The sequence below is a fragment of the Salvelinus namaycush genome, chromosome 16 (assembly GCF_016432855.1).
Source record: "Salvelinus namaycush isolate Seneca chromosome 16, SaNama_1.0, whole genome shotgun sequence".
Classification (NCBI taxonomy): Eukaryota; Metazoa; Chordata; class Actinopteri; order Salmoniformes; family Salmonidae; genus Salvelinus; species Salvelinus namaycush.
Genome location: NC_052322.1, coordinates 28,687,968 through 28,703,911, shown reverse-complemented (window position 1 = coordinate 28,703,911; position 15,944 = coordinate 28,687,968). Strand labels below are relative to the sequence as shown.

The window sequence follows — 15,944 nt, the reverse complement described above, 5'->3', positions numbered from 1 at the left end:
GTTTCACATTGCTCTGGGTCCTGTTGCTTACTGTACCTCCTCTGCCTCTGTTGGATAATTGAATGATCCTGTGGCCCAGTAGCAGCTATTAATACCATCCTCGTCCCAGCTTCTATTTTAGGGTAGGGGCTGTTAGGGTGGGGGCTGTTAGGGTAGGGGCAAGCAGCAGGGAGCAAGGCAGGGATCGGGGGCACAGAGACACAGACACAAAACACTGGGTCTGGACTCGCTTCCGTGTGATAAGGCAATTATTCAACCTGGACTATATTCAGAAGGCTAATTAAGACAGTTGTGGATGTATATTTTGTTTGATCCTATGACACTGGATAACCTTTTCCATCATTTGTTGTTGACACGTATTGGGAACGTATTGACAGCGGCTTTCTTTTCTTGAGGAGACGCACACGGAGACATACTGTATGTGAATTCTCCTCAGATACACATACTATACGTGTATCTTTCTCCCCTATTTAATGTTAACAGAAGGTAAGAGCAGAGAGAGGGGAGAATTCAAGGTGGCTGATTTGGTGGAATGGCACTATCTGGACACTTGATTGATTGTGAGGAGATAATTCATGGATATTGTGTCCCTAAAGTTTTTGGGTGAAGCCCGGATACCTGAATAGAAAATGGGGTGGGAGTGTCTGGTTTGATGAATCATGCGTGTGTTTTTGTGTGTGAGAGAGTAGGACTATATCATGTCTCCCTTATATCATTGAAATAATAGTGCTTGCCTGTCAATGCCACCATACCAATATGCCAATATACAACTTAGTGTGCTTAAATTATTCTTGTACATTATATCAACTAGGCTGCATGGCTGAAATGGCTTCACATTTTGGCTAGACTTGTGGAAACATTCCCAGTCAGACAAAGGGCCTGTTCTCAATCACCTCTCCCCTGGCCCTGGCCTTGAGTCCAAATTCCAACTTCCTGATAACAGTTTTATTTTGATTATCAGTAATACGATTTAGAGACCTGGTGTCCTCTTCTCTCTCCCTCCTTCCCTCCAGGGATTATGGCGAAACAACCTCCATCCCCTACCACTCCAGTATTTTTTACCCGGATCAGTGATCGGGATCTGACTGAGATCGAGCTACATTCCGTGGAGTCCATCAACGACCTGCACCGCACCCACCCAGAGCACAACCACAAAGGTACCAGATATTTCCAGGCTGTATTGTGTATAGTGATTGCATCCAAAACCACCATTGAAATGTGACTCTCATTACTCTCCATTACCTTTAGTCACTAGAATCTCCACTGTCTCTATGGTCTCTATAGGCAGCAGACGACCTCCCCTTCCTCCTGCTCCCTCCACCAATGGGAACCTCCATCTCCGGGACAGACCAGTTGTCTATCAGACAGGGCATCCAATGAGAAGCCGATGGCAGAGCACGCTCCGAGACCTGTTGATGCCCACCTCGTTCCGATACACCATGGGGTGTGCAGTGACATCATTGACGCTGTTGACGCTACTTCTTATCTTCTGTTTCTTAGGTAACGATATTCACTTACTCTTTCTCAATCTTGATCTGAAATCCAACCAGGCCTCAACATTTTGCCCATCCCTTTCTATGACTGTGTTTCTGCGTTCCCCCTCCAGTGCAGCAGGGTAGCGCTCTCCGGTCCTTAACTGAAGCAGTGAGGGAGAGACAGGCTGCGGCCCTAGAGGTCTCCCAGCTCATCCAGGAGCTGCAGGCGCTGCGCCACAACCTCACAGCCATCACGGGAGGATCCTGAGGAGCAGAGGTCACAGAGAGGAACACCCTTCACCCCTGGACCCTGAAAGCCCCGTCCTAGTGGCCCCTGGACACTAATGTAACACCAACTGTTAACTACCTGCCCCAACATCTCCACTCAAGTCAAATCCCTGCCCTGCACATGGTATTGGAACTTGGGCCCATCCAGAAACAACCCCTACTGCCATATGCACAACAGAGCCCGGGTGTGCACAACAGAGCCCGGGAGTTGGAACCCACAGAGAATGTTTCCATATACTATACTGTATATTTATGAGTTGTTTGATTTGCAAGACAAAAAGGAGAAAGAAAGAGACTCATTCAGTAAGATTGCAGGGTACTGAACACTTTATAGCATCTTTAGTGACATCACAGCATAAAGGACCACACTCTTCAACTGACAATTCATGTATTTGAACAACTGCATGAGGACAGAAATGCTTCAGGTTCGAGACGTCCATGTGATCTGTGACTTAAATATACTGTACATACAAGTTACAGCTGTAACTTTTAGAAGCGGTACTCTTTTACATGTATGCATGAGACAGGCGATGTATGATGAAATGTCACACCCATTTTGTTACTGACAAAACACAGTGCAAATTTGTTCTGACTATCACAACTTAAACATGTCACAAGTGGAACTGAATTGTATAGAATGAATACGCTGAGAACGTGCCTTAGCATTGCAACTGCCACAGTTTTCACTTTGATACACTTGGTGGAATTGCAATGATGCTACTGTATGCTGCGCATCAACCAAATAAACAAAAGAGGTGATATTATATATTGGTGATAGAGACTATATATTTTCCTGACACTAAGTGTTAGTGATTGAAGCTATCCTTTCCTGACACTTCTCACCCGCCCAGCCCTGATAGCACTGGCACAGGAAGTTAGTGCGGAGGTGGCTGAGGTCATGAGAGGGGTCAGGGAGGAAGTTGGAGAAGGAGTCAGAGAGTGGGATCATGTGGTCAGAGTAGGGGTCCCTTCTGGCACAGCGACCGTTGCCTTGACATCGCTCCTCGCTGCAGCGTTGCACCCCTCTCTTCAGGGTGCTGATGTACTCTCCCAGTTCAGAATTAATGTAGTCCCTCAGTATCTCACACTGACGCTGCCAAGAGAGGAAGGGAAAGAGATATTCATATACAAATACAGAACAAAAACAAACTGCATACACACTCAAGGTTGTAGAAGTACAGTGCATTCGGAAAGTATTCAGACCCCTTGACTTTTTCCACATTTTGTTACATTACAGCCTTATTCTAAAATGTATTAAATAAATATCCTCAGCAATCTACACACAATACCCCATAATGACAAGTGAAAACAGGTTTTAGACATTTTTGAAAATGTATAAAAAATGAAAAACAGAAATACCTTCTTCACATAAGTATTCAGCCCCTTTGCAATGAGACTCGAAATTGAGCTCAGGTGCATCCTGTTTCCATTGATCATCCTTGAGATGTTTCTACAACTTGAATGGAGTCCACCTGTGGTAAATTCAAATGATTGGACATGATTTGGAAAGGCACACACCTGTCTATATAAGGTCCCACAGTTGACAGTGCACCTTATAAGCCATGAGGTCGAAGGAATTGTCCGTAGAGCTCCGAGACAGGATTGTGTCGAGGCACAGATCTGGGGAAGGGTACCAAAAAATCTCTGCAGCATTGAAGGTCCCCAAGAACACATCAACACAAGGCCTTCATCATTCTTAAATGGAAGATGTTTGGAACCACCAAGACTCTTCCTAGAGCTGTCCGCCCGGCCAAACTGAGCAATCGGGGAAGAAGGGCCTTGGTCAGGGAGGTGACCAAGAACCGGATGGTCACTCTGACAGAGCTCCAGAGTTCCTCTGTGGAGATGGGAGAACCTTCCAGAAGGACAACCATCACTGCAGCACTCCATCAATCAGGTCTTTGTGGTAGAGTGGCCAGACGGAAGCCACTCCTCAGTAAAAGGCACATGACAAAAGGTGCCTTTGACAAAATGCACCTAAAGGACTCTCAGACCATGAGAAACAAGATTGTCTGGACTGATGAAATCAAGACTGAACTCTCTGGCCTGAATGCCAAGCGTCACGTCTGGAGTAAACCTTGCACCATCCCTACGGTGAAGCATGGTGGTGGCAGCATCATGCTGTGGGGATGTTTTTCAGCAGCAGGAACTGGGAGACTAGTCAGGATCTAGGTAAAGATAAATGGAGCAAAGTACAGAGAGTTCCTTGATGAAAACCTGCTCCAGAGCGCTCAGGAACCTCAGACTGGGGAGAAGGTTCACCTTCCAACAGGACAACGTCCCTAAGCACACAGTCAAAAGAACGCAGGAGTGGCTTCGGGACAAGTCTCTGAATGTCCTTGAGTGGCCCAGCCAGAGCCCGGACTTGAACCCGATCGAACATCTCTGGAGAGACTTGAAAATAGCTCTGCAGAAATGCTCCCCATCCAACCTGACAGAGCTTTAGAGGATCTGCAGAGAAGAATGGCAGAAACTCCCCAAATACAGGTGTGCCAAGCATGTAGCGTCATACCCAAGAAGACTCAATGCTGTAATTGCTGCCAGAGGTGCTTCAACAAAGTACTGAGCAAAGGGTCTGAATACTTATGTAAATGTAATTTTTCAGTCATTTAAAAAAAATCATTAGCAAAAATGTCTAAAAACCTATTTTTGCTTTGTCATTATGGGGTATTTTGTGTAGATTGATGAGGGGGGAAAAAACACTTTAATCAATTTTAGAATAAGGCTTTAACATAACAAAATGTGGAGAAAGTCAAGTGGTTTGAATACTTTCCGAAGGCACTGTATGTATATTATAGTGGATGTACATGCACAAACTGTGAGGTCTCCAGGATCTGACCTTTGACTTAGCGAACGCCTGCTCCCCCCACAGCACCACTCCTGCCATCCCCAGCGCTGCACTCTCTCCCAGTGTGTGCTCCAGATCCGTCTGAAAACACACACACACAAAAACAGACAGGTATCAACCACCTACAAAAATGCATACACTTGAGGTGAGATGATTGAGTCTAATGGTTAAACACCTGGAGAATAAACCCTGCTCCTCACAGCTGCCCATGTCCCTTAATGTTGATGATGTGGTTGTTACTGACAAGGAGCACATGGCTGAGCTCTTTAATCACCACTTCATTAGGTCAGGATTCTTATTTGACTCAGCCATGCCGCCTTGCCCATCCATTTCCTGCTCTCCCACCCCTTCTAATGTGACTATCCCCGATGCTGTTCCCTCTTTTTTCCCTGCCCCGCTACAAAGTTTCTCCCTGCAGGCGGTCACTGAGTCCGAGCTGCTGAAGGAGCTCCTTAAACTTGACCCCAACAAATACATCTGGTTCAGATGGTTTAGACCCTTTCTTCTTTAAGGTTGCTGACCCTATCATCGCCAAGCCTATCTCTGACCTTTTAACATGTCTCTCCTCTCTGGGGAGGTTCCCATGGCTTAGAAGGCAGCCACGGTCCGTCCTTTATTTAAAGGGGAGATCAAGCTGATCCTCTGTTTATCAAAAGTGTTGGAAAATCTTGTCAATAATCAACTGACTGGCTTTCTTAATGTCTATAGTATTCTCTCTGTATGCAATCTGATTTCCGCTCAGGTTATGGATGTGTCACTGCAACCTTAAAGGTCCTTAATGATGTCACCATTGCCCTTGATTCTAAGCAATATTGTGCTGCTATTTTTATTGACTTGGCCAAAGCTTTTGATACGATAGACCATTCCATTCTTGTGTGCCGGCTAAGGAGTATTGGTGTCTCTGAGGGGTCTTTGGCCTGGTTTGCTAACTACCTCTCTCAAAGAGTGCAGTGTATAAAGTCAGAAAATCTGCTGTCTCCGCCACTGCCTGTCACCAAGGGAGTACAGCAAGGCTCGATCCTAGGCCCCACGCTCTTCGAATTTATATCAACAGCATAGCTCAGGTAGTAGGAAGCTCTCTCATCCATTTATATGCAGATGATACAGTCTTATACTCAGCTGGCCCCTCCCCGGATTTTGTGTTAAATGCTCTACAACAAAGCTTTCTTAGTGTCCAACAAGCGTTCTCCCTTAACCTTGTTCTGAACACCTCCAAAACAAAGGTCATGTGGTTTGGTAAGAAGAATGCCCCTCTCCCCACCAGTGTGATTACTACCTCTGAGGGTTTAGAGCTTGAGGTAGTCACCTCATACAAGTACTTGGGAGTTTGGCTAGACGGTACACTGTCCTTCTCTCAGCACATGTCAAAGCTGCAGGCTAAGGTTAAATCTAGACTTGGTTTCCTCTATCGCTCTTTCACCACAGCTGCCAAACTAACCCCGATTCAGATGACCATCCTACCCATGCTAGATTATAGAGACATAATTTATAGATTGGCAGGTAAGGGTGCTCTCGAGCGGCTAGGTGTTCTTTACCATTCGGCCATCAGATTTGCCACCAATGCTCCTTATAGGACACATCACTGCACTCTATACTCTTCTGTAAACTGGTCATCTCTGTATACCTGTCGCAAGACCCACTGGTTGATTCTTATTTATAAAACCCTCTTAGGCCTCACTCCTCCCTATCTGAGATATCTACTGCAGCCCTCATCCTCCACATGCAACACCTGTTCTGCCAGTCACATTCTGTTAAAGATCCCCAAAGCACACATCCCTGGGTCTCTCCTCTTTTCAGTTCGCTGCAGCTAGAGACTGGAACGAGCTGCAACAAACACCCAAACTGGACCCATTTTATCTCAATCTCTTCATTCAAAGACTCAATCATGGACACTCTTACTGACAGTTGTGTCTGCTTCGCGTTATGTATTGTTGTCTCTACTTTCTTGCCCTTTGTGCTGTTGTCTGTGCCCAATAACGTTTGTACCATGTTTTGTGCTGCTACCATGTTGTGTTGCTACCATGTTGTTGTCATGTTGTGTTGCTACATGCTGTGTTTTCATGTGTTGTTTCCATGCTATGTTGTTGTCTTAGGTCTCTTTATGTAGTGTTGTGGTGTCTCTCTTGTCGTGATGTGTGTTTTGTCCTATATTTTTATTTTATTTTTTTATTTTAATCCCAGACCCCGTCCCCGCAGGTCTTTTGCCTTCTGGTAGGCCGTCATTGTAAATAAGAATTTGTTCTTAACTGACTTGCATAGTTAAATAAAGGTAAAATAAATAAATACAAATAATGCAGGGATAGAATATCTTTCCATTGCTTGCTGGCATCTCCTGCCAGGTGTGCTCATATGTCACTGTCTGTATGGCAAGGTCAATGGGAGACTAGTTTGATTACTTGTATGTGATATCAGCCCAAATAATAGTAAATCCTGCCAAATATGATATCAAAGAGTTTATAATATTCATAACATAAGTGCATCACTGTTAGTGTATGTTTTGAAGAATTGATTATAACTCTGTAATAACACAGTCATGGGATAGGAAACATTTTCCAACTTTACTGTTATATTTTACCTTGTTGAGGAAGTGGAGGGTGTGGGCGAATGCCACTCTGGCATAGGGCAGTACAGGAGTGGCATGGGTGCTAGTGGGGTACTGATTCGCCACCCTCAGGGCCTCCAGAAGCCTATGTCTGACCAGGAGGGTGGCATCAGAGGACCCTGCCAGACGTTGGGGTAGGTAGATGCTAGGGTAGAGGGCAGTGGACTGGCGCCACAGCCAGGCTAGCTGGTCATTCTTCTGCCTGGTCTTGGAGTGGCAGTGGCCCGTGTAGCTGTGGCCTTTCTGCTTCCTGTGGTAGTTGAAGCATTCAGGGAAGCTGTAGAAGCCCCAGAGTCCCCTCGGTCGCAGACACACTCCTAACTGCAGTGTCTCAGACATGAAGGCCCTGGCACCCCTCTCAAACTCCTTACGGGCCAGGGAGTTCACTTCCTGTTTGGTTAGCTCTGGATGCTCCCCTCTCACTAGTTTTTTAGACAGCCGGCGGTACTCCAGCTTAATGCCGAAGTCTCTCACCCACAAGGGGCGCCACTCCTCCCAGTCGATGACGGCCAGGCCGCTGAACCCTGTCCTGAGCAGGGCTGAGATCTGGGTCTGGGCCAGGGCCAGGTGGGCCTCCAGGTCTCCCCTCTGGGGAACCCCTCCATTAACCTGCAGACCTTCCTGGGAGATGTAAGGGTAGAGGCCTAGCTGATTGTGGTAGAAGATGCTCATGTTCTGGCCCTGGAAGCGCTGGTGGTGGTTCTCCACGATGTCGAAGGCCCCCAGGTCCAGGTGGATGCCATAGTGTTCCTGGCAGCTCGCTGTGGGCATGTTCCAGACCATGGTGAAGGGCCTGCCCTGGACCACTGGCCTTGCAGCAGCCACAGACCCTCCAGACTCATCACCCACTGCCCCCCACTGGGGAGTGACAGGGATGGTGGAGAGGAGGAGGATGGTGAGAGGGAAGCTCTGTAGCAGCATGGCTGTTCACTGGTTAATGTGTTGTCGTGCCTAAAGAGAACACACAGACAGACACATATCTGTTCAAACTAAATTCATTTTGACTGATGTTAATATTTCAAGAGATTAAACAGGATCTTAAGGACTTACAAATTCTTAACATATTGTATAAATTGGAATTCGTAACATAAAGAATATTTTTTTGCAGGATGTAACATATCATACGAAATGGATGACATGTACTCAACTGTGCAATTTTCAGGGAACCCTTTTAGCTCGCGAGCACTACTTTCAAAACTACTGGCTGAAATGATACAAAACCTCTGTTGCATCCCTTTCAAGACAAGACCATTGGAGATTGTCTACAAGATGCTTGGATGAAAAGGTATTTAGAAATGTGCAATCTTAAACGGTGACCCATAGAAAACACATGACAATACACTTTAGTACACAGTCCTTTATTTCAACATCAAAATGATTGAAACACTAGGCCCAAAATATAGCCCCAGTGATAATTATTTAGTTTGATCAGGTAAAGTTAACCATTCATTTAATACATGTTTTATTTTAGGACAAGAAAAAACAACTTACTTAAGGCACATGAGAACAAACATTTGGTATTCTTTGTTCAAGTGTTATCTCAGTCTACAGCACCAAGTATCTCTGACAAGAACTCAAGGAGCGCCAGCCAGACCGCAAAAATATCCTTCCTTCTCAGTCTGTCAACCTCTTGTCAAACCCTACAGGCTGTGGTACTAAATAGGCCAAAGGCAGTGTCCTTTTCCTCAATGTCCTGAGCATGTGTGTGTGTGAGGCTGAGTGACATGGGTGACATGGTCTGTGGTCAGCCAGGCCCTCAGACTCAGATGTCCTTGTGCATCCAGAAGATAGGAACTCCTTTAGCATCTCTGTAGGGCGTCTCCTCAAGAGTCTGAAACACCAGTCGGGCCGGACACTGAGGAGGAGGAGGAGGAGGAGGAGGAGGAGGAGGAGGAGGAGGAGGAATAGAGGGAGGAGGTGGAAGACCAGAGGGAGGAGAGGGAGGTGGATGACGAGATAGAGCAGAGGGAGGAAGGAGAAGAGGTGGGGGAGTAGGAAGACTAGAAGGATGAGTGGGTGGTGGAGGAGGAGGCAGAGGTGATGGAGCCGGCCCTATAAAGGAAGGAGGGATCTGGGGTGGTGATGGTGGTGGTGGGCCTCCCTGTACCTCACCCTGGGTGTCGTCTGTCCCTGGGAGCTTGGAGAACCTCTCCAGCACCTCCATGGGCATGAAGGAGGCCATGACACCAGCATTCTGTACCGGCATGGACAGAACGTAGCCCAGGTGGGCATAGAAGTGCTGCTTGTCGTGGGTGGTCAGACACAGCCTCAGGAACCCTCGGGCCTTAGAGTAGCGCTCCGTCTCCTGCATCAGTGTACGACCGTAGCCCTTCCCCCTCTGGGCCTTGGACACCACCACCGACTCCACAAAGAGGCTCCCAGGGCGGGACACCACGCGGGACAGCCGGACGTGCCCCAGGAGCGTCTCCCCATCCCCACCGTCCCTGTTCCCAGAGCCCTGCAGCAGCACCAGGGCTACGGGGAACTCCTGGCAGGATTTCTGGAGGGCGTGAACCCGGGCACCGTGGCTCCGCTGCCACTCGCTGTTCACCAAGTCGGCGCAAGGCTCCAGCAGGTCCGGACGCTGGTGCAGGGGGATTGCCCACACGCCCCCACTGTCAAACCTGTGACCCCCCCAGACAACACGGGACAGCCAGGGTCAGAACACACAGAGGGAGGGGATTCCATCTTCATGCACATGCCCCTGGTCACATCATCAGACAACTGGACTGGGAACTACTAAATTCCCCAGTGTGTCACAAGTATAGTTATGACACAGCATTTATTAGATAGGCACCAAATTTGACAACAAACAGTAGATAGGCATCATAGACATAGATTATAGACGCAACCTCAGTGTAATTCAGGCAGTCTTGCAATGATCATGGTTTTTACTGACAATCCATGGGCTCATCGGGGGTTGAAATAAGACCCACACCAGCCAGGATAACAGTAGAGACTTTTAATCTCGCTCTCTTCCTCCCCTCCCTCCCCTGTGACCTTCTCTGCTGGCCCCTTGTCTGGGACACCGAGGGTAAAATGATACCTTGTTTCACTGCACCTACTGTACAGCTAAAGTAGGATGCATGCCCAAGTGCATTGATGAGACTCAGTTATTAACATGCAGCCCCTGGACAGGAGAGAAGCTGTAAACATTTCAACAGTACATTTGTCAAAAGGTATTACAGTACATCAAGCATCATCATTTCCATTTCTCAGATGCTATACAAAGCAGGCCTCAAGTTTAGTACAGTGTTCCAGATAGTCTGTGTCACAGAGTGTGGTCAAAGATGACAGGCTTAAGATGATCAAGAGATGTGCTGAGATGTGCTGAGCGTCTATAACACCAGTTTACACACTATCTCCCTCAGGCATAAATGGGGAAGTTATTACTTCACAGCGTTTCTTGATAATATCAGCTTCAAGGAAGAGACCCACTGAACCCACTCATTCTTGGGATACATGTAATGTACATAATGTTCTCCACAGAAAATGTACCGTTTAAAAAAAAGGTCTTGCATCATTACTATTCTTATTTACCACTGAGGAAAACATGTTTCTTCTCCTCCCCCTGGTGATTGGAAGAAATAAGCTGACTGGACTAGTTGAGAATATCTGACACAACAAGACCTGCGGTTGCCCCTCTCCCCAAACATTAACTGTGTCGTGTTGTATGACCAAAACCAATACAGATACACAAATAAAAGTGAGAAAAATTGGTTTCATGGTTATATATTCATTCAGTTTGTAATACTTATTTTGGTACAATACATCAACTTAAATAGATAAAATAATTGTCATTATAGAAAGCTCATAATGTGGCCTACTTCTTAATGTATGTATTATTTTCCCACAAATATTTGTCTTAATATTAACAACATTTGAAATATATATTTTCATAGACCAAAGTATCAGCTATCATCACACCATGTAAAGGAACAACCTCTCCTAATTCTTCAATTTGCTCATAAAATGTAACTAACTGGATGTATGTCAGACACCTTAAAATAAACATATTTGAACCAAAATGTATATCCTATCTTAATCTATCAGGGAAATGGAGTTGACAGTTTATGGTTGTGACCATGGTGATTTCAATATTGTTTGTTTAAATCTATCAAAAGTAGAGAACTTTCCAGACCATGAACAGTCTTGTTGCACTACAGGTAATGAAGACAAGAAGAAGGGATCCTTATGGAGTAGTTGACCCTGCTCATTCCTCACTCATTTAGAATTTCAGACAAATTTGACGGAGTTGACCAAATCTCTGGACACATTTTTTTTTAGCAATTACAGTTTTGAGAGAAATATTCAAAGAGGGCTATTGCAAGACACTGCAAAATATCATTTTTCAGTTGATATTAATCATTGCCTGTTTTTGTAACATTTTCAACCTTTTTTGGTGGCATTTCCGAGCATAGAGCCGACATGGAAATGTTGCATTATTTAAGCTCAAATAATGCATAATTTTTTTTTTTTTTTACTATAAATAAAGTTTCCCTGCTGGACAAGGTTTGTCCCGACTTTCAAGAATCCCTGATCTACATCTTAATATAATTGTCAGAATTTTCTACAAGAGTTTTATAATTTATTAGAGCAGCATCCTTTACAACTTTGCAAATGACTCTCAGACAAACTTATGAATTGATCTAAATCTATGATCTGGTATGTTATCAAAATCTGGGGCTCCTCGCACAACACTGGGTAGCAGTGAACAAGAGCCACCATTCCTTAAATGCAGAAAATATTTGCTGAGCATTATTTTGTATAATAAAGACAACACAGGCAGAGAAAACTCATGCTGCTGCACTGTAAAATGTTCTATTTGCTTACACATAGAACAGCCTCCTAAAACCAGTAGAGAAACACATATGATAAGAGTACGATACTAGGCCTATACCAAGCAAAATACAAAAGAAACAAAATGTCCTTGCAATTGCAGGCATCTTACCTAGTTCTACTGCAGAGTGGACTAGTGACTGGCAGGCAGAGAGGAGAGAGTATGCCAATAGTCTAATGACATGACACTGAAAATGCTAATAGACATCAAAAACCAGGAAATAACCTACATGACAGTTGTGACAGCAACTCAACCACAAACTCATTATCTCATTTAGTGTTAAATAACACACTTCCGATGTGACAAACATGGCAAGGGCTGTTTATTCCAGTAAATTAAATTGTAAGTGTGTTAATGTTAGCTGATACATACATCATTTAGTTACACATTAGATGTACTGCATATGCAAGCATTGGTCGTAGGCCTATACTTTTCCAAATAACGTGGAATTTAGTGGGGAGATGTCATTATGATTTGTAGACTATATGGTATTTTACAATACAGCCACTGCTGCAGCTATCTAAAACGTACAGTATGTGGATACAAATTGATTAAGTATAGAGCCCCTAGATTACTGAATAACAGCATTATGAAGGGGAGCTTGTCATTGATCTTCTGTGTGACACTTCTGTATGACACAGGCAATGATGTTCCCAAGAAAGCTAAGGTAACTGAGCTAAACGACTACCGCCCCGTAGCACTCACTTCCGTCATCATGAAGTGCTTTGAGAGACTAGTCAAGGACCATATCACCTCCACCCTACCGGACACCCTAGACCCACTCCAATTTGCTTACCGACCCAATAGGTCCACAGACGACGCAATCGCAACCACACTGCACACTGCCCTAACCCATCTGGACAAGAGGAATACCTATGTGAGAATGCTGTTCATCGACTACAGCTCAGCATTTAACACCATAGTACCCTCCAAACTCATCATCAAGCTCGAGACCCTGGGTCTCGACCCCGCCCTGTGCAACTGGGTCCTGGACTTCCTGACGGGCCGCCCCCAGGTGGTGAGGGTAGGTAACAACATCTCCACCCCGCTGATCCTCAACACTGGGGCCCCACAAGGGTGCGTTCTGAGCCCTCTCCTGTACTCCCTGTTCACCCACGACTGCGTGGCCATGCACGCCTCCAACTCAATCATCAAGTTTGCGGATGACACTACAGTGGTAGGCTTGATTACCAACAACGACGAGACGGCCTACAGGGAGGAGGTGAGGGCCCTCGGAGTGTGGTGTCAGGAAAATAACCTCACACTCAACGTCAACAAAACAAAGGAGATGATTGTGGACTTCAGGAAACAGCAGAGTGAGCACCCCCCTATCCACATCGACGGGTCAGTAGTGGAGAAGGTGGAAAGTTTTAAGTTCCTCGGTGTACACATCACGGACAAACTGAATTGGTCCACCCACACAGACAGCGTTGTGAAGAAGGCGCAGCAGCGCCTCTTCAACCTCAGGAGGCTGAAGAAATTCGGCTTGTCACCAAAAGCACTCACAAACTTCTACAGATGCACAATCGAGAGCATCCTGTCGGGCTGTATCACCGCCTGGTACGGCAACTGCTCCGCCCACAACCGTAAGGCTCTCCAGAGGGTAGTGAGGTCTGCACAACGCATCACCGGGGGCAAACTACCTGCCCTCCAGGACACCTACACCACCCGATGTCACAGGAAGGCCATAAAGATCATCAAGGACAACAACCACCCAAGCCACTGCCTGTTCACCCCGCTATCATCCAGAAGGCGAGGTCAGTACAGGTGCATCAAAGCAGGGACCGAGAGACTGAAAAACAGGTTCTATCTCAAGGCCATCAGACTGTTAAACAGCCACCACTAACATTTAGCGGCCGCTGCCAACATACTGACTCAACTCCAGCCACTTTAATAATGGGAATTGATGGAAATTATGTAAAAATGTATCACTAGCCACTTTAAACAATGCCACTTAATATAATGTTTACATACCCTACATTACTCATCTCATATGTATATGTATATACTGTACTCTATATCATCTACTGCATCTTGCCATCTTTATGTAATACATGTATCATTAGCCACTTTAAACTATGCCACTTTATGTTTACATACCCTACATTACTCATCTCATATGTATATACTGTACTCTATACCATCTACTGCATCTTGCCTATGCCGTTCTGTACCATCACTCATTCATATATCTTTATGTACATATTCTTTATCCCTTTACACTTGTGTGTATAAGGTAGTAGTTGTGGAATTGTTAGGTTAGATTACTTGTTGGTTATTACTGCATTGTCGGAACTAGAAGCACAAGCATTTCGCTACACTCGCATTAACATCTGCTAACCATGTGTATGTGACAAATAAAATTTGATTTGATTTGAGTTGAGTTGATTTTGAGTTGTAAAATAGTATTTTCTTAGGAACACTGTTCTTATCTCAAGATATCACTCACTGGTTCCTCTTATGTAAAGGATCTCACCACCACCAGAGCCTTATAAGACACTCGGGCTCCCGAGTGGCACAGCGGTCTAAGGCACTGCATCTCAGTGTAAGAGGCGTAACTACAGTCCTTGGTTCACATACAGGCTGTATCACATCTGGCCGTGATTGGGAGTCCCATAGGGCGGCGCACAATTGGCCCAGCATCGTCTGGGTTTGGCCAGGGTATGCCAACATTGTAAATAAGAAGTTGTTCTTAACTGACTTGCCTTGTTAAATAAAGGTTAAAATAAAAAATAATCTTTTCAACAATTTTTTTTTTATATAACCACCAGGTCAAGTGATTTTAAAGCCCATCTTTCTCAGTTGATTCAAATATTTTGTGTTTTTTAAACAGGCAATCTGCAATTGCTACATCCATTTTTGGACTTTAAATTAATTATATAAACCCATTGATTCCTGAAGAATATAACTAATGAATGCCTCATGAGCTTAGTTTAACTTTCAAACTCAAATATAAGCTTGTTTTTCTCCATTGTTTGTAAACAATGCATTTGTAAACAAACACTGTATAGCCTCAAAACATGGTTAAAACTACTTTTAATAAAATGGATGGTCAGTCCTTGCATCCATAGCTCTGTCTATTCATTTGAAAGTCTTTCTCCCACCCCCCATACTTTTACCAAAATAGTGGCGGGGTCACGACTTTGTTAATGTTTGAACTGCAAATTGCCCCTTTAAGCTGCAGGTATGGAATTATTGTCTTTAAAACTAGGTGTTGGTTAAATAAAAATACAACATAATACTGAGTGAAATAATAAGAAACACTGTCAAACATCTCAGCTACTGAAAATTTACAGGATAGGCTTTTCACTTCCACTGCCAAATAAGGGCAGGTCCAAAAATGAGTGACAGCACATCAGAATGCGCCCTAACCATTTTGTCGTAAATGCATTGCGTTTACAGTACAGAATGCAACAAATAATCACTGTGAACGACATAATAGGCAACATAAATCGTGCTGGCTCGGGAAGTGCATTGAGTAATCCAAATGACGCCTCGACTTCGAGCTCTTCCAGAAACAATTCTTTAAATATCATATTCCAAATATCCAAGACCTAATAGCCTAAATTTGTATTTTGTTAAAGTGGAAAGCAATTGTGACAAATGTATGCTGTTAAAGCCTAATACCACAGCTAATACCTACATGTTCACGGTTTCACGCTTCGTCCACCGAAAGTTGGCTCGAATCTGAGACACGCGCTGTTCCTGGATCGGTTTTGGTTTCCTTAACCAAACTAATCAGGGTAATGGTTCAGTAGCCTTCACTGGTCTGCGATCGGGATTTACCGCACTTGGTCAGGAAATATACTTGGTTAATCTTTGGCTGTGATCACTGGATCTATGTGGACAAGAAACGTAATGCGTCCACCCAGCGTATGGGAGGTATCATAG

General features: G+C 44.8%; 2 protein-coding genes across 3 annotated transcripts; both read right to left on the bottom strand.

Annotated features, from left to right (window-relative positions):
• Positions 1-2,080: 2,080 nt before the first annotated feature.
• hyal3 (hyaluronidase 3) lies at positions 2,081-12,235 on the bottom strand. 2 transcript variants are annotated; one of them, XM_039010972.1, is made up of 4 exons: positions 12,165-12,235; positions 7,187-8,164; positions 4,603-4,692; positions 2,081-2,856 (listed from the first exon to the last, which is right to left on the bottom strand). In XM_039010972.1, the coding sequence occupies exons 2-4, from the start codon at positions 8,132-8,134 to the stop codon at positions 2,563-2,565; spliced, it is 1,332 nt and encodes a 443-aa protein (XP_038866900.1). In that variant the 5' UTR covers positions 8,135-8,164; positions 12,165-12,235; the 3' UTR covers positions 2,081-2,562. The 2 variants fall into 2 exon arrangements, with proteins under 2 accessions (XP_038866900.1, XP_038866901.1); XM_039010973.1 differs by having other exon boundaries at positions 2,730-2,856; positions 4,571-4,692.
• Positions 8,556-15,804, bottom strand: LOC120061277 (N-alpha-acetyltransferase 80). The gene is made up of 2 exons (XM_039010974.1): positions 15,697-15,804; positions 8,556-9,837 (listed from the first exon to the last, which is right to left on the bottom strand). Coding segments are annotated over exons 1-2 (864 nt in total). The 5' UTR covers positions 15,699-15,804; the 3' UTR covers positions 8,556-8,975.
• Between the last annotated feature and the right edge of the window lie 140 nt (positions 15,805-15,944).